Below are 18,486 nucleotides of genomic sequence, written 5' to 3'. Positions count from 1 at the left end.
TGGCGCGCACATCAAGCCAATAGGCCTTGGCGAAAGTGCATGGCCCTGCCCACGTTTCAGCTTTACAGATACCTTGAAGCAAGACCCCTGAGGCAAAGGCAGACGAAGTCGCAACAGCTCATGTAGAGTGACCCCTCGGGGTAACAGGTAAGTCTATTTTTGATAGTTGATAGGACAAGACAATAGTCTGGGTGATCCAGTGCGACAGCCGTTGAGCTGTGACTGGCAGTCCTTTGTCATGTTCGGAGTACTTAACAAAGAGTCTGTTCATGCGACAGAAGGATTCTGTACGGGAGCGATAGAAAGCCAAGCAGTGGCGAACATCAAGGGTGTGCAGAGCATGCTCTATTGGATTCAACGGCGCTGGATAGAACGCTGGCAGAACAATATCTCGACTCAAGTGGAATGGTGTAGCCACTTTAGGAAGAAATGAAGAGTCCATACGAAGAACGACCTTTTCCTTATGGAAATTAAGATATGGAGGGTCTATGCGGAGAGCAGAAAGTTCGCTCGCTCTCCGAGCTGATGTCACCGCTATGAAGAAAGCTGTTTTCCAGGACACCAGGCGTAGGTCGATAGTCGCCAGTGGCTCCAACAGAGGTTTGGAAAGTGCTTGCAGTACAACCGAAAGGCTCCACGTTGGCATAGCTGGGCGAATAGAAGGGTGTTAGTTCTGTAACCCCCAAAGAAAACATCGAAGCAGAGGTTGAGAGAAAACTGATACCCCTTGAACCGCACCACGATAGTGTGAAATGGCGGCTACATAAACTTTAATGGATGACAGTTTCAGTCCCAAGTGATAGAGTTCCAGGAGAAATTGCAAAATATTGTCAATTGAGGCCATTTGAGGAGAAAAAAAAATGGCGTTCTGCAAAGGAAGAGAATCTCTTCCATTTAGCCGCACAAGAGCGACAAGTGGACGGTCTTAAAGCAGATGCAAGAATTGCCTGAATTTCTTGGTCAACAGTCATTGGTAGCGAAGCGGTTGCCATCGAAACTGACGTAGGGGCCGTCGGTACAGTGCAGTGAATACAGTCCACTAGAGGTTGGGATGTTGTCGGTACCGACACAGCGGAATGACTCAAGTGATCCGCCATGCCGTCAGTCTCAAGGCAGTCAGATCTGGATGTTGGACTGCTCCGTTTTGCTGCATTAATAGCTGAGGAATAGACGGGAGGTGAAGAAACGTTCCTTTGGATAGACGTAGAAGGGTGGCGAACCACGGTTGTCTCGGCCACCATGGAGTTATTATTATTTCCGTGGCATTCTCTTGAGATATTTTCACTACCACTTTCGTTAGAAGTGGATTGGAGGAAATGCATAAAAGGCTATGTTGTCCCAGGGGTTCATAAGGGCATCTCCCATCAGTCCCGATCCTATGCCCGCCCTGGAACAGTATAGGGCACACACTCTGTTGTTGCAAGTGGCGAACAAGTCCAAGTCCGGACAGCCCCACAAACGGAAGAGGTCCTGGCATATTTGTCTGTCCATCTCCCATTCGTGCGTTGTTGACATATGTCTGCTCAACATGTCTGCTTCGGTGTTGTCGGTCCCTGCGGGAGGACTTCTAAAAGCATAATGTCCCTCGGTATGCACCAGTCCCAAATGGCCATCGAGAGACGTGCTACAGCTGGCGATTTTGTGCCACCCTGTTTGTTGATGTAGAAGACAGCTGGTACGTTGTCTGACGCAATCTGGACGACTTGTCAGCATAGCACAGTCTCAAAAGCCTTGAGGGCGTTGAAGATCACCTGAAGTTCGAGGAAGTTGATGTGCTTCCTTGCTTCCCATCGGTTCCAAGTCCCCTGGACCCAAAGATCCGAACATGTTGTGCCCCATCCGAATAGCGATGTGTCTGTATACAGGGTCTTCATTGGATGAGGTGTTCGAAACGGGACACCAACAGACAGATTGCTCAAAATGGTCCACCAAGCTAGAGTGTCGAGTATCACAGACGGAATTTGGATCAGTTTGTTGGGAGAATCTCACTGTGGGCGAAACGAAGTGTTGAAAAACAGCTGCATGGCCCACATACGTAGTCTGGCATACGGGACAATGGCAACTACAGCAGCCATGTGCCCCAGTAGTCTCTGAATGGATATAGCCAGAACCGTTCCGAGCGTTCAGATTCGATGGATGTGGGCACATAAGGTAGCTCGACGGTCTGGAGGGAGGAAAGCTCTTTCCCGTATGGAGTTGAGACGTGCCCCAATAAAGTCGATGATCTGTGTGGGAATAAGGGACGATTTTTCGTGGTTAATACATAGTCCAAGATCATCGAGCAAGACGCAGGTCACGTGTATTGCAGACAGAAGACCTTGTTTAGTTTGGGAAACAATTAGCCAGTCATCTAAGTATGGGTATATTTGCACTCCTCGTGTCCGTACGTGTGCACATACTGGTGCCATACACTTTGTAAAAACTCGAGGTGCGGTGGCCAGGCCAAAGGGCAGCACAGCATATTCGAACAAGTCGAGCCCAACAGTAAAACGCAGGAAACGTCTATGCGAAGGATGGATAGCAATATGAAAATAGGCATCCTTCAAATCCAATGAGGCGAACCAATCCTCTCTCTTCAGTAACGGAAAAATATTCTGTAAAGTGGTCATCTGAAACTTTTTTGGTTTGATGTATTTGTTAAGATTTCCTAAGTCCAAAATCGGACGAAGACCACCGTCTCTTTTCGGGACCGTAAAGTATCTGGAGTAGAATCCGTGCAACCCCTCCGAGCAGGATATTTGTCGAATTGTGCCGTTGCGAAGCAACTGAGAGACTTCTTCGCACAGTACTGACGAAGAAGATGTAAATCGAATCGGACACAGTGGAGGGATGACATCGAATTCTATCCTAAATCCGAACTGAATGATAGACAACACCCACCTATCAGATGTAATGGACTCCCAAATGGGGAGTCGGCCCTGAAGCCGGTCCCCAAAAGGGAGAGGGGAAGGTGGTGTGGGAAGAGAAAGAATGGTTCGCCCGGACCATCAACGTGGACGTTTATTGGCGTCCAAGCACCGCCAGCCCTGGGAAAAAAGTTGCTTCGGCTGTTGTCGCCGCCGTTGCTGCCTTTGCTGGTAGTGTTGCCGAGGGTGGAATTGTGGACGGTAGGAGGAACGAGGCCATTGCCACTTACGCCTCTGTTGAGAAAGCTCCATGCGGCGCATGGTCATACGCGATTCATGTATCACTTTTAGCTTGCGTTCGGTTTTTTGATGAAACAATCCGGTACCGTTGAATGGCATTTCCTCGATCCTCCGTTTCATCTCGTCGGGGAAATGGCAATTGCGGAGCCACGCATGTTGGCGCCGTGAGATGGCATTCACGAGAGCCCTCGAATTGGTGTCTATGTGATGTCGTGCAGTAGACAACTGTTGCACTGCTACCTGCATTGCTTCTTTGATGAAGACCTTGGCAAGTTCGGCTTGGCGGTCTAGAAGGGAGGAAGCAACATTATCCAGCTTCTGCATAATAAAATACTGGTAACGTGCCAGTGTTGCTTCCTAATTCAATATGCGCTCACCGAGTCCAGAGGCCACATAGACTCGGCGCGCGAGCATATCGATTCTCCTCCCTTCCTTGTCCTGAGGGGCTGTGTGTCCCCTGGACTCCCTGCCCTGGGAGGATTCGACGAGGACAGAGTTCGGTCATTAAAAGGCACGAGGCCCAGTGAACGGCGGTCACAAAGACTGAACAAAATGGTGGACACTCTGCTCTATTTATACCACGAAGTGGGAGAGGAGCGGAGTTTTCCCACCAAAAACCTTTAACTTTTTAATCTTCCGGCCTAGGCACTGCGCAGGCGCAGCACCCATATGTGTGATGCACAGAGGCCACGACGAAGAAATTACCTTATTGTTTCTCTTTGAAAAACTAAAAAAACCCAAAACCGTAGACACCAACAAGACAATGAGCACTTTTCATACCTTGCCCCCCACCCCCAACCCACATCTGTTCACAGGAACAAGGCACTGGAATGTAATACCTACGTTTCTATAATCCAAAATAAAAATGCCAATTTTCTGCACTATCTGCCACTGTAACGTAATTGCAGATTCAAAAGCCAAGTGTACGTATGTAGTGTTAAGTCCTGCTAGCCTTAAGCAGGGTGTGGCACAGTGGGAATCATACAATCACAGAATAGTAGAGTTGGAAGGGGCCATGAAGGCCATCAAGTCCAACCCCCTGCTGTTGCAGGACACCATGTCACACCATCCCATTCAGAGAGCTGCCCAGTTTCTCCTTGAATGCCTCCAGTGGGGGAGAGCCCCCCACCTCTCCAGGCAGCTGGTCCCACTGCCGTATTGCTCTGACAGTGAGGAAGCTCTTCCTGATGTCCAGCCTGAATCTGGATGGTTGCTACTTGACTTGATTATTCCGTGTCTCATGCTCTGGCATCAGCAGAAGAGATCTTGACCTTCCTCTTTGTGGCAGCCTTTCAGGTACTTCTAGAGTGATATTATGCCCCCTTCAGCCTTCTCTCCTCAAGGCAGAACATGCCCAGTTCTCTCAGTCTCTCCTCATAGGGCTCCATTTCCAAACCCTGGATCTTTTTTGTTGCCCTCCGCTGGACCCTTTCTAATTTGCCTACATCTTTCTTAAATCTTGTTGCCCAATTCTTTGTAGGACCCTCCCCAGCCATTCACCCTTACCACGTCCAACACTCCAGGCTCCAGTCTGCACCTCTTGGCATTGTTCAACACCTCTGAGATTTCTTGAAATATTACTTATTTGCAATAAGTATTGCCACTGAAAAGCAAATTTGTGGAGGTTCTTTAAAGGGACTGCTGTTTCTGGCATATCCTCAGACAAGAACTGGTTATCATAGCTGAGTCTTCCTCCTTCTGTACCGGCGGAGGCACACCATCGCGTCCATTGCTTCAAGCGGCAAAATGTTTTGGTTGGCAGGCTGGCTGGTTTGGCTGCTTCTGACAGTGGCCGAGCAAATGCCTCCAAGCCCATAAGCAGAGTACGAAGACACATTGCCTCTGCATGCGTTCCGTGCGGCCATCAAGCGAGTTTATCTTCCTCCATTGACCCAGCTGTGCTCCTTGTCAAGCTGTCTAAAGTCAGTTGCCATCATGACAGTTCCAACATAGCAGAAATTCCCCCCGCGCATCCTGACCTTGCGTCAAGTAATTCCCATTGATTTCCGCGTGGCTAACTTGCAAGCAGCATGCTTGAAGCATTGCAGGTAGAAAGCCATTCTTTGGCCTTCCTGAATGTGATGGAAGCCATTGTCTTCAAAAGGGCTGCAAAGAAATCTACTGCATCAATATTGCAGGCTTTTTGCAATCCACCCAAGTGTATCAGCTCAGACTTATCTTGCCCTGGAAGGGTTCGTTATATTCCAACCTCCTTTAACTGGATTGTCTATCAAAGCCTCAGCATCTTTCAGAGCAGGTCTCCAGGGGATGTAGTCTGAGGCATCTTGCTCCACCCAATGCCCAAATATTCTTCAAATTTATGGGCAGAGATATGATTGCTGCAAAGGCATAATATCCACTGCTTTTTGAGAGCAATTCCCCACCCTCTGGGGAAGCATAATTAGAATTGCATCCATATTTGGAACCCAGCGAGAGAAAATAGGTTGTGGAAGAAGAGAAGGCCATTTGAAGTGGTAAGAGGCAGACAGAGAAAGAGTTAAGGATGTTTTGTCGCTTCTCATCATCCCTTTTTTCCAGAAAAAAAAGGATAATTTGAGGCAGCCTATCCACACAGGTGTGTTTAACACACGGTCAGGTCCTCATAGCTGCAAGTTAGCAAGTTCAGTCTGCCTCCAACCGGAAACATGGGGAGGCTTTTGGTAGTATGTTACCTTCTCAGCCTCAGTCCCCCAACTCACATCTGCAACCCGGGGCTAATGCTGGTCTGTTTTACAGAGCTGTTGCAAGAATCACTGATAGACCGACTATACACAACACACAATTTGTGGGGGGTGAGGGACACACACCACCACCAGGAGCCTTGAATTCTGCCAGCCAGACCTCTCCTCAAAATCATTTCCCACTCTTCTTCCCATCCATGGTTGAGGGATAAGGGGAGGACCCTTGCCATCTTTTCTTAATTAGGAGATCTGAGGTGGCTGGCAGGGAAAAGGTAGAATAGCAAGCCCCCTCCTCCATTTGAGATTGTAGCCTCTAGGGCAGGGGGTGGGTAGCATTTAGCACTCCAGATGTTTTGCCCTATGGGGTTCATCGGCCTTAACAGGATAGCCAGTGGTGAGAGTAGGGGAGCTCCTGGCCAAACACAACAGGACTACAAGATCCCCATCCCCTGTTCTGTCAGGTGCTTTGTCTGGCTGGCAATAAGCACGAGCGCTGACGAACACAAAATCATACAATGTGGACTATGCAGTCCGCCCCGGAGAGGATGCATGCGGAGTATTTTTAAAATGAGAGAATAATTATATAAATAGGAAGCTTTAGGATAAAAGACAGACCACACCCCAGTTGCCTGGACACTAACAGTTCTTCCATCTCGGTGGGTTAAAATATTCCGTAAGAGAACAAAGAAACGAGTACCTGTGTAAATCACACACACACACACAGAGCCTACCCCTGAGAGCAAGTAGAAAGTAGCATTAAGGTAACCAGGATGCTATTTAATTCAGAGTCCACTCACCCTCGGACAGACCTCTCTCTGGTTACCAGGCAACTGGAGCAGAAAGCACTGCCCATGCGTACAAGCGGATGCTACAATGGCAACTTCTTTCTGTAGCACTCACCGCGATCGACTGGAGGGAAGAATGCCACAATGCTACCGGGTATCCTGCATCCTGCATTGTCCACATACCAGATGCGCATGACTTGCCAGGATGGCTTTCAAAATGATAAATGAGCAGTAGTGGGTACGGAATAGGAGGGAGGGTTGAAGAGGCTAAGCCAAGCGACATTCTGCTGTTGGTTTGAAAAGCGCAATTAAAAAGGAACACTGGAAAATATAACCTAGCTTCAGTGCAAGCAGATATGCTGAACCTGGGTGGGTGGGTGGTTTTTTTTTTAATTCTGCCATCTCATTAGGGTGACCTGTACGGGACTAAGATTGCCTCTCCTTCCCTTTACATTCAACCCTCTTGTACTGTAGTTGGTGCACTGAGAAAGTGCTTACATGGCTCCTGCAAAGTAAAGTCCAACAGGAGGCTATGCGGAAATTCAGAAAAGGTTAGTAAGGCAAAGAGAAACACAAAACCTCAAATCCACAAGAGGATACATTCCAGTTCATTACTAGCATCGTGTGTAGACAGATAGTATCTGCCCAGATAAAATATCTTCCAGGAAAAGGGGTATAAAACACAAGAAACCAGCACGCACACACACGCACACACAAACACTGCTACCATGGTCCAGGTTCACCAAAAGCCGGGGGGGCGGGGGGGTTGCTCAGAGCTCCCATTCTGTTTTGGCCAGTACGCTTGTCTTTTGAAAGAGAGGCTAACAAAAGGATTCTTTTTCCAGATGGTAACAGACTTAACAAAAGCAAACAGAAAACGAAAGAGAGACATTCCGGTCCATAAGAAAGTAGTAATAGCTAAAATCCACTGTTAATCAGGATCAACCAAAATTCCAAAAAAAGTTTGTGCAAACTTTCCAGTTCTCCAGAGTTCTTCCCAATCTGGTGTCCTCCAGGATTTCCAACCAGCAAGGCCATTCACTAGGAAGGATGGACACTAGAGTCCCCCACACTGGGAAAAGGTGTTGCAAAAAGGAACAGGGTGCGGGAAGAAACAGAAAGATCCAAAAACGTGGCCAAATGTTACAGCCAAGAAGTCTGCAGCTTAGACTCATTCTGGAAACGGAGCTAGCAGTCTGAATTTGCCAGGGGCAGGCATGGCAAGTATCAGATTAAACCTAGACATGCTTTGTGGGACAGGGAAGCGATGGCTGGCTTCCGTCGCTGCAGACATAAGGGCTAGCTGAGGCTCAGATCAGCAGGTGGAATGACTTGGCTTGCTTCCACCACTGGATGTATTCTGCGACCAATACGGACCCCACAGACTCATCTAGCAGAGCACAACTCGATTCCACCTAAATGCATGTTTGTGCTAGAGCTAGTCTCCGTCTCACAGCAAGAAAAATGAGACGGCTTCCAGTGTTCTGGCTCCACGGCCACGGATGTAGGTGGATTGAGGGGTATGGATGGCAGAGAAGTTTGTTTGGCCTGCATTTTAATTTGAACTGACTTAATTTGCATTTCCAAACTAATAAGCAAACCAGAATGTAAACAATTCTTCATTTTCACATTTCCACGAATTTTCAATCACCATTCTTTCCCCACCCTCCAAAATAATTGCACATTAGGGGAAATTTCATACAAAGTGACATACATTAGGGAAAACTACTTGCAGACATTCATAGGCCGGGGAAATGCTTGCCTCCTCTTTTTTGAAACATATACAGAGTTTTAGGGCAGGTGTTCATTCCCCCTTCCCACCAGACTTTGGAAAAAGTAAAAAAACACAAAGTATTTCCCTTCACTGTTACCTTTCCCCAGTGCCTGACATAAAGCAAGGTCAATTATCGTTTGCAATGACATCTTCTAAAATCTTATACAAGTTTGTCTTCAGCCCCCCCCCCCCCAAGTTCTTGGAAGCAAGTGGCTTGCAATCAAGGGACAAACAGCAGCCATCAGAAGTGAGTTATTTACCCCCACTGCCCTGGCAGAGCAACTCCCAGTCATCTGGGGTGATCTCAAAGCAGCAAACTTCACACACTACAGTAGGGCACCTCTTTCAGAAAGCACTAAACATGTGGATTCACTGTCCTTCTCAAACCCCCCAAATCCTTGCCAGTCTATTAGCATAAAGCGTGACTCCTTTTAATCATTGTATTGTCTATTCTCTCCTGCCAGCCCTGTTGTAACAGTTTAACACTTCAAGGACCTTGATGACATCAATGTTCATCTCACCAAGAAGACAACTGATTTTTTTGGCATCGAACAGCAAAAATGAAATCAAGGGTTTGGAGGTGAAAAAAGGAGAAAAAGTTAACGGGTTTTTTTTAAAAGATTGCGGCCCACTGTTCAACCACAAGGGGGTGATATTCCTCTATTCTTATAAAAGAACTGCTTGGCTTCATCAGTGTCAGCCAGGAAGTAGTAAAAGGCCAACTCCTTTCGTACTGCACCCTTGCTGCATTATTTAAAAGGAAGCAGGAAGACACAATTACAATAACCAGCCAGCTCCCTTTTAGGAGCTGCAGAAATTTGGGGGAAAAAAAATCCTGCATTTGCTTCATATAGCACCAAAACCAATGCTGCCAGGCGACCACAGATATTCAAGTAATATTTTGGAGAACAAGAAACCTACTTTGAAGCATTGAAAACCCATGCAAAACCCACCCCCAGGCCCTGTAAAATACATTTTAAACATCCAGAGGTGGCTACAGTTTGGCAACAGCGGTGCTGCAACACCACCATTCTCTCTCCCACAAGGATATCACAGCTGCTGTTTTCAAAGCTGCCAGGATGCAGAAAATACTTTTGCACACTGAACTGCTCACTGCAGTCCGCATGAGTGTTTGGAAGACTTTCTTTCGGGGGGGGCAATAAATATTCCAGGGTGGGCATGGTTCACACCTGACTCGGCTTAGCCAACCAAACCCAAGCTGATGCTGCACTGCAACTCGCCTCATCCCCAGCCACGAAGGCCATTCCTCCAGCTGGGAATGATGTGAGTTGTACGACAACACTCCTAGAAGACGCCAGCTTAGAAAGAAAGGCTGGGTTGGAGCTCACGCTCGCACATGGTGACCAGAGCCACACCCTTTGGACTGGTCTTTCTCTTGCAGCCACCTGGCTTCCCCATCTTCTAAATGGAAAAGTCCAGATAAGCTTTTCCAAACAACAGTTTTCCGAAGGTGACTTGAATCTGCTTGGAAGTATTACTCTGACTTCATCTTCAGCTGCAGACACAAAACATGGGTAGGAGCTTTTAGAAGAGAAATGCAGGAGAGGCTGTCAAATTGCCTACATTTAAAACTTTTTAAGCGCAGTGGTGGATCGGGTTCCTTTGACTGGGTTGGGTCTGGTTATGTTTACAGTAGACCCACTGAAATAAGATCAGCCACTGATGACTAATTTAAATCTCGTGGGTTTCAATGGGCCTACTTAAACTATGACCAATCCAAGCTGTTCAATTTTTATGACTATCAGCTGCCTCTATACCACTCTTTTTCCAGTACTGCTAAGCTGGGGAAAGATGGAAGAATTATGGTGACTAGCCTGATGGGATTTTTTAAATATAAGGGGCTTTATGGAACTGACTGGGTTTTGGTTATTTTAAAAGCAAGACGTACCCTTCAAAAGAAATTACAGTCTTTTATGCACACAACAGAAATTCAGCAGGCAATCGAGCTGTTGGTGGTCATCTTTCACTGTCCTTTTATACAAATAAATGCTAAAAACTGGTTGTTAAAAGCAGAGGAAATTACAAAACCGGCTCCCTGTTGTTATTGTGTACATTTTTTTAAAGTTGTGCATTCTGAAGGGTATCGACAAGGCGAAAAAGCCCTCTTCTCCACAAGCAGCAAATCAAATGTGACTCCACCTCTTGGTTATAAAATATACAGCCCATGTGGACTCCCAGCCTGTGTCTAGACAGTAAGGAGCAGGGGCCGGGGGGAGAAAGGGGGAATATAAACGTGATTGTGACAAAGCAGAAGCAAGTGTGTTCCCAGGCTTGCAGGAGGTAATGACAAAGCTGGGAGGCTTTGTATATAGAGCAAGCATGATGAACGAGGAAAAATTGATGTATCTGAGAGATAAGGGACCAATAAAAGCAGAGCAAGTGGAAAAATCCTTTGTTTACTTAGTGTCTGGTGTTAAGGCAGAGGTGTCCAATAGTTGAAAATTAATTGCAACAATGGCACCCAGTTGCCAGAGTTAGCAGATGGCAGATTTTTCAATTCCAAATGTCTTGTGAGTGCAATATTTCTTCAGGGGGAGGGGAGTGGAAAACACCCAACAATAACACTGGCCAGAGAGATTAGACTGATTCACAGTATTTTTTTCTTCAAAAAATAAACAATCAAGACCACTTTTTACAGTATAAACACGCCAATTCATTCATTTTACTGATGGTTGCAGTTATGAATCTCATTTTCATGGGGGAGAAAGGATGAACAAAAGGGGGAGCAGGAAATTAAGAAAATAGCTATTTATAGAAAACAAAAGGGGGAACTCAAACAAAAAAGAATCTGATGTGCAGTCCTGAGGGGTCAGGCGTTACCTGTGCAGCAGCGGCAGCAGGCTCACTGAGGGGCGCCTCATTCAGTATTCTGACTTCGGCTCCACATATCCAGACTTCTTTTAATGCTTGCCGAGAAACAAAGAGCCTAATAATTTCATACTGTATTTATTTAATAACTAAAATTCACAAATAAAAAGGTACTTGCAAAGTCCATTTTGTCGCGTTGTCCCAATTCTCCTCCATTTTACTGCTTTCAGACCCATGTGTGTAAAAAAAAAATGGGCTTGGGTTTTTGTTTTGTTTAATTATAACTGTTGTATGATTGGTCAGTTGGAGCTGAAGCACCAATGGAGAAGATGCTTTATGGAGATGAGAGTACACCCCCCGGCCTTCCCACACACATTTCAGAGGAACGGAGGGAGATGTGCCAGCGCCTGGGCTCCTCTGCTCCCCTCATTTGCCCCACCCAGAGCAATCTGTGCATTATCCTATTTCTTCTCCCATAGTCACTGACTGTAGCCTCTTTTACATTTCCCCCTCTTCTGTCCTTGCAGGGCTGCTGACACGGGGTCATGGTTCGTTTCTTACTCCTCTAGGCCGTGAGCCAGCGGCAAGCAGGTCCTGTCGCAGCTCAGTGCTAGGTGTCGAATGGGTGTCTTTTCATTTGCAGGTAGGTTTGTGTGTCTTTTCAGAAGGCTGCCGCTCATTCTGTTTCCTTTCCTTTCTCTCTTGAGCTGCTGAATAAGGCTACTCGTACTCCAGGAATTGTTTGTGATAGAACAGCAAATAGCTACAAGAAAGTGGGGAAGGGAGATTAAGCCCCGTTTTAATGCTTTCCACTGCAGCCAGCCTACCCTCCCATCTCCCCCTCCCCGTCAGTCAGATTAAAAGCAGGACTTTTTTTCTCGCAAGGCAAGAACGATCCCAGGGAGGAGGTTTTGCTAGTCTTCTGTCTCGTGGTCATGATGTGAGGCTCTAAATAATTAAAGCCCATGAGTCATCATGGCATGCACCTGTCTGTTCTGGTTCTGTACTAGGACTGCTTAGCGCTGTAGAGCAGAGCAGGGCTTGGTCTAGCTTAGGACCATGAAACGGCCTGACACACTCAGACCCACAACAAGAGTGATGCTGAGGCAGTAGGGGGCAACCCTGCTGGGTAAACGGTATGAAAAATCCAGACGTCAGGTGCCTATAAGGAACTTCAGTCTATATAGTTTTGTGCTCATTTATGCCAGTGTTTCCCAAGCGTCGGGCACACTTTTAAAAAAACTGAGCTGAGAAGCCCATTCCCTCTCAGAGAATCATGAGAAGGAGCAGCTGCTGACCATGGCAAGGATAAGGCAGACTCATTGGGGGGTGGGGGGGGGGGGTTCACAAAGGGCTTCTGGCCCAAGAGCCCTCCAAAGCCTGGAGCTGGCACGGGGCTTTATCTTCTCATTGCCAAGAGAAAGCTTGGCGCGTCCACACTGGAGGCAATGCCCGATTTTAAACTTTTGTACTGCCCTGCTACAGCCTTACAAAAATGTGATTCTGAATGCGGATAGGAATCACACACTTAAGGATGGTAAGCCTTGAATGTGGCCTAGGGAGCAGCTACCAGTCATGCCCTTAAAGGTGCAAAGGTTCGCTTTTCAGAGAATCCCAGCTCTCATGGAAACAAAACGAACAGCGTATTACAGTTTCCTAGTGCTAATGACTGCATAGACATGCTAGAAAGCAGAAGCAGACAATGCTGGGTGGAATCTTAGGGGGGGAAAGCAGGGACACGATGTACAAATCCTTGACCCGCCCATGCCTAGCAAAACCAGAAATGTAGAATCAGACTGTGAAATTGCATAATTTGGGTAATTTATGAGGGCTGCAGAATCCAGGCATGCTGAGCCTATCTGGACTGCATGGGTACTAAACGTTTCATTTTGTTTACACAAAGCTTTACTTGTACAGGACAAAACAAAGCTCTGAGTGATAGATATGTGACATTTACCTTACGTTTTGGCACTACTGACTTTTATTATATCTAGCAACTTGAATTCTAGGTGGTCCCAAGAATCCCTACAGGTCAGGACGCAACGTTATTTTCATGTCATTCTATTTTTTTTCTTCACCAGGACTCCATTGCATTTTATGTTTCTCTGCCTTTGTGAACAGTAAATGAACAAAACTGGTATTTTTGCGGCTTAACAGGAGACTCCTGCATTTTGCTCAGGACATACCCTTCGCTGTCTAGTACATCCTTAATGCTAGCCTTGGTGATGATGGCGTCGTCACATTTGAACCACTGGTCCTTGTGTTGCCGAATGAAGCTGGTATAGTGCCCACTCTCCAGGGTTCCTTGGTGATTAACTACTGCAAACAAGGAATACCTGATAGAAGACAAGTGCAGACAAAAGAATTATGCAAAAGAAGAAAACTCATCCATTCCAATGAAAATTTCTGGAGACTTCATACAAATGTGTATGCACAGGGCCTGCTTGTAAGCTTGTTCCCGGTATTCCATTTTCTGCACTTCTGGAAAGATGAAGTGTCTTACTCATCAATAATGAACACAGGAGGACAGTGGATTTAGACTGGGCATGAAAATCTAAAGGACTTTCCTTCTGCATAGCTACTGTACCTTGTATGCTGGTGGCAGGTTAACTTAGATGTCCTAAGCATTGCCTTGCCAAACGCAAGGGGAATTCAGCTAGCTTGGCACTGTCCCTTCCACAGTCGTCATCTCAGTGAGTTGGAGTGGCTCTTAAGTGGGCGTGATGGCGAGAGAGATCCGTTGTCAGAGGTTCCCAAGATCTTCCCAGCTATGGGCTACAGCAGCTGTAGTCCCCTCACCCTCTCTCTGCGGCACCATGACAGACTCTTAGAAAAGGGAGCTACTGGCTACTGGACTCCCTGCTGCGCATGGAAGCAATCAGTAGACTTGTCCTCCTTGAAACTGTCTCATCCCCTTCTAAAGCTGTCCAGGTAAACGGCTGCCATGACATCTTATGGGAAACTGAGTGACCATCAACTTGCTTGGCTTCGCATCCCCCATCCTGCCCAATTCATTAAAAACCAGCCTCCTGGCTCACCTGACTTTGCCTCTAGACCACTAGCCTGGATGCCCAGTTTGCTCCCAGCTGTCAGAGGTATGTTGCTCTTAAAGATGAAGGGATGATATTCGCTGTGGTTTCTAACACACATTGGCAAGTCTAGGCTGCATATATTTGATTTTTTTTAATTTTTTTTTTTAGCCTTCTGTGCTGGTTGCTATCGCAACATCCTGTGGTGACAAACAAGGTAACCTGTGAGCCTCTAAAAACATCTCTCATACTCAAAACCAATTGCTTCCACGGTCTTCTCAAATGGGTGGCATTATGCTAAGGTGAGCCACACAAGCTAAATTGGGTAAGCATACAGGATGCTGCACTCAATTTAGGTTGCACTCTTGTAAACACCTGCCTCTCATTCTGCCATCTACCTGCTTGCGCTATTTCTACTCTAGCCTATTTTGAGCCCTCTAAAAATCTGGAACTACTGCTGCACTCTCTCTGGTGGCTGCCAGTGTCAACCTGAGCTTCACTGAATACCTCAGGCATTGCAGTGCGTCAACTGGACTCATGGACAGCTTCAGCAGAGCCTCATACTGAGAGAGGAGACAGAAGGAGAAGCTGGAGGTAAGTGGTCAGTAATGGAGAGCAATGGCAAGATGGCAGCTTGAGCAAAGACAACCGTTTGCTCTCAGATAGTCATTTTCAGGGCTGGTATATGGCGCAACATGCCCAAGCAGACACGACTCAGCAGGACACGGGAAAGATGTCTATTCCGTTTGGGTGGATTTAGTCCCACTTATCCAAAAGGGAGAACCACAGAATGTGGAACACTCACTTATTATCGTTGTTTAGACTATCTGCTGGCTGCTGATACTGCCCGTTCATTCTGCTCTCTTTACTGAAACAAAGCAAGAACACACAGAGTCAAATTCAGTACTATTTAAAAAGACCAGGAGCGAATTTCCATTTAAAAACTGTAAATCTAATACAGATTAAAAGTTCTTCAACGATGCTCATGATAATGCTTCTTGGTGTGTATGGGCGGCGGGGGCAAAACTGACATCATATGAAAACTGCCACAGTGATAAAGAACACCATATAACAGCAAGCGCTTGGCACTTACATTAGTAGCGAAAACATGCCATGGTCAGTGCGCGGATGTGTGGGAGGGAGGGGTTGTGCATTGCGCAGAACTGTGTTGTGCATATGTTGTGTGCAGTGATACAATACCCTTCTGAGAGATTCCTCTGCCACTGAGGGACATTCACTGTATTTGTAAAGGTAGATGGACTGGTTCCCCGCCCCCTCCGAATATGCTGCAGTGCACCTTCTGCAGAAATGCTAAATTTTTTGATTGTATGGGAGGAAGTAAAGGGAAATTAATTTGTTCCTACTTCATGGAAATGTAAGCTAATCAGGATCAAGTGTACCCTTGATCAGCTTGGTCCTATCCTAGATTCAAATAGGTCAGCATTGTTCTTGATGAGAGGAGGAGGAAAGAGAAACCATGATCAAAAGGGCTGTTACGTCCATATGTAATGAAGAAAAACCCTAAAGTCCTACTGCAGCAAGCATTTGCTGTGGAGAAGATGGGAAAATACCAAAAACCTAATAGTTGAAAATTATTGCAAATGAAAGGCTGGGATTTAAAAAGCGTTTTCTAAATGGGCTTTGCAAGTGAGGAAGAATATAGAAAGTTTAAGCCATTGTCCCAGAGAGGGATCCAAAGAGACAAAACCAGAAGTTAAACTGCCTCTGCAAAAAAAGAAATGGTGTGAGGGTAAAAAGTGTGGACGGGTGAGTGAAATGCACCCAACAAAACCAACCATCTCAGAACATGTGCTGCTGGCATTTAAGATGTCTATGACCAGAGTACAGTTATTTTATGCGGTGTATTTTTTCCCTACTCCAAGGCCTCTCAAGGCCTTGGAGCAGAGAAGTAAAACTGCTCCAAAGTCTGGGCTGAAGATACTGGAAACATTCTGAAGTGAAATGTAAAAAAACCACTCATGGCAGTTTCCCCCAAGGGTTGGGAAGATCCGTAGATCAGCACTTTCATGTAAATAATGATCACAAACTGAAGACAGAAAAGACAGGTCTCAACAGATCTCCCAGGTGCTCTTGTAGGACTTGACTTGACTGGTTTTTATGACTTGGAAGCTGGCTACGCTTTAAGAGTGGAAAGTGTACTTTCGACTAGTTTACACCCATTTAGATTTTTCCTCTTGCCTAATAGGTTCAGCAAGATAGCCAATGGATGGTTACATCCATTCCAAAATTTCCTGCCTCTTATCCAATCACAATGATGCTCTATATTGAACCTTTTCTTAAAGAAAAAGGCCCCAGAAAGCCCTTTTTGTTGAGATCATCCATGGAAGATTTCATAATGATCTAAGACTAAGGGTACTTCGACATAAATCCTGAAGCTGAAAGGGAGAGAAAATTAATCCAATTCTTCCCTGAAAGGGAGGTCTTAATTGTATTAGCGCTCTTTCTACTGCTGAGGCACTCTTGTTCTTCTTCATTAATATATTGTATGTTTTTGACTATGGCAATTGGATTACTCTCAGTTTCACAGGTTGCCAAAAATGATTACTGGCCACTCTGGGTATAAACCAGTCAAAATCCAGAACTATAGAAAAGTTGGATAATATTTGCAACATTAAAATCATGACAAGCTACCACTGAAAATATTCTTCCAAATAGCAAGAGGAATCCATAAATTGATACAAACTTATTATGAAGTACCAAAACAGTGATGAGTTTTAAGGCAAAATCTGCCTACTCACTTCACAGGAAATGACTTTGAAATTGCTAGTGGAACTAAGTAAAGGTTCAAAAAATTTCACTTCCTATGGGCAACTATATTTTGATGTGCCTAACCACTCTGCTGCTTAGCTTTAAACTTTATGAAAGGAATTATTTGCTTTATTTGCTACAACTAACTAGTGCTTTCATATGCAAATAGATAACTCCCTCAGAGGTCCCAGGCCATGTGGATGGTATTCAGACAGTGCATAGATCCGCATTTTGGTAAACAGAATCATCAGAGCAGAGAAAACATCTCGTGCTTAATTAACATTAAAGTTAAACCAGGTATTTTCCAAGCACAAATTTTAGGTATTTAAACTATTGGAATGCAATTTGCACCCATGGAAGAGAGGGTGAATTAATCTCCTTTCAACCTGAGAATACTTTTGCTTAAGCAAGTTTTGAAATCAGTTTAAAACACAAACAATGTAAAAAAAAGTTGTTACCCCATCTTGCGGCAACTAATCTTAATCTCCACTGGCGAAACGAAATTCGTTACATTTCTCTCTGTGCAGTTCTACAGAGAGAAATGCTCTCTCTCTCTCTCTCAGGAGCATCCCTGTTTAAAACATGGTTTCTCACATTAGTACATACCTGGAGGCCATAAAAGGTGTCATGTCCAACTCCAGTGGAAAGGAAACATACGTAGTGATTTTTCGCCTCAGTTTGGCTGAGTGTTCAAACCGCTAGAAGAAAGCAAGCAAGTAGTTCTTCAGATAAAAAAATGTTGATTTCCTTGATGTAAACACATTTCACTGGCTGTAAACAGTAGGACTGTGATATAGAAATGAGTGGGCACAAATGAGCAAGCTTCATACAAATTCACATTGTTGTGCAATGTTTCTAGAAGATTTCTCTTCCCTGTAGGTATAGTGACAGAGTATACCAAAATGTGGAAAACCTCTATAAAAATTCAAGTCTGTGGAAGCAAGCTAATTCAGAACTCTATTAAACATAAACAATTTTGCATCATAAGATGGCCATCATTAGACAAATAATTCTAATTTATCATTTATAAAGCTTGCATACGTGCAACCCAAGATTCACCCATTTCTCAACAGCAGTGAGATTTCACTATATAGGGTAAGCAATTATTTCTTTTCAGATACATACATCAAAGCAACAGCAGCAGCACTGGCCTTCTGATATGCATCTTGGGAATAGCACAGACACTCATTTTCTCACTCACGTTTATGAACATGCCTTCCCTGTTATGAATATTCATGTGCAGATTGGATTATACAATGCACTCTACACGGGTCTTCCCTAGAAAAGTCTCCGGAAATGTCAGCTAGCCTACAATCCAGCATCATCTTAGGAGCTGTTTGGCCCTGGGAGCACACGAGAACCAAGCTGCCCTGGGCTTCCCATTTGTTTCTGGTCGCAGCTCAAGGTTCTGGTCACTACCTTTACAGCCTTGAGGTATATAAAAGACTGCTTTTCCTGCACACGTTTGCCCAG

General features: G+C 45.4%; 1 protein-coding gene across 4 annotated transcripts in view; it reads right to left on the bottom strand.

The window, feature by feature from the left end:
• Window positions 1-11,337: 11,337 nt before the first annotated feature.
• The window catches only part of USP22 (ubiquitin specific peptidase 22), a 97,862-nt gene continuing 90,713 nt past the window's right edge, over window positions 11,338-18,486 (bottom strand). For all 4 annotated transcript variants that reach the window (XM_044433861.1, XM_044433862.1, XM_044433863.1 and 1 more), the window contains 4 exons: window positions 17,620-17,711; window positions 15,050-15,112; window positions 13,402-13,551; window positions 11,338-11,978 (listed from right to left, as the gene is read on the bottom strand). In XM_044433861.1, coding sequence (XP_044289796.1) covers window positions 11,936-11,978; window positions 13,402-13,551; window positions 15,050-15,112; window positions 17,620-17,711 — 348 coding nt within the window. In that variant the 3' untranslated portion in view covers window positions 11,338-11,935. The remainder of the gene's footprint in view (window positions 11,979-13,401; window positions 13,552-15,049; window positions 15,113-17,619; window positions 17,712-18,486) is intronic.

Source organism: Varanus komodoensis, unplaced genomic scaffold (genome assembly GCF_004798865.1).
Source record: "Varanus komodoensis strain SLA01 unplaced genomic scaffold, ASM479886v1 scaffold26, whole genome shotgun sequence".
Classification (NCBI taxonomy): Eukaryota; Metazoa; Chordata; class Lepidosauria; order Squamata; family Varanidae; genus Varanus; species Varanus komodoensis.
This window is presented reverse-complemented; position numbering and strand designations above follow the sequence as displayed.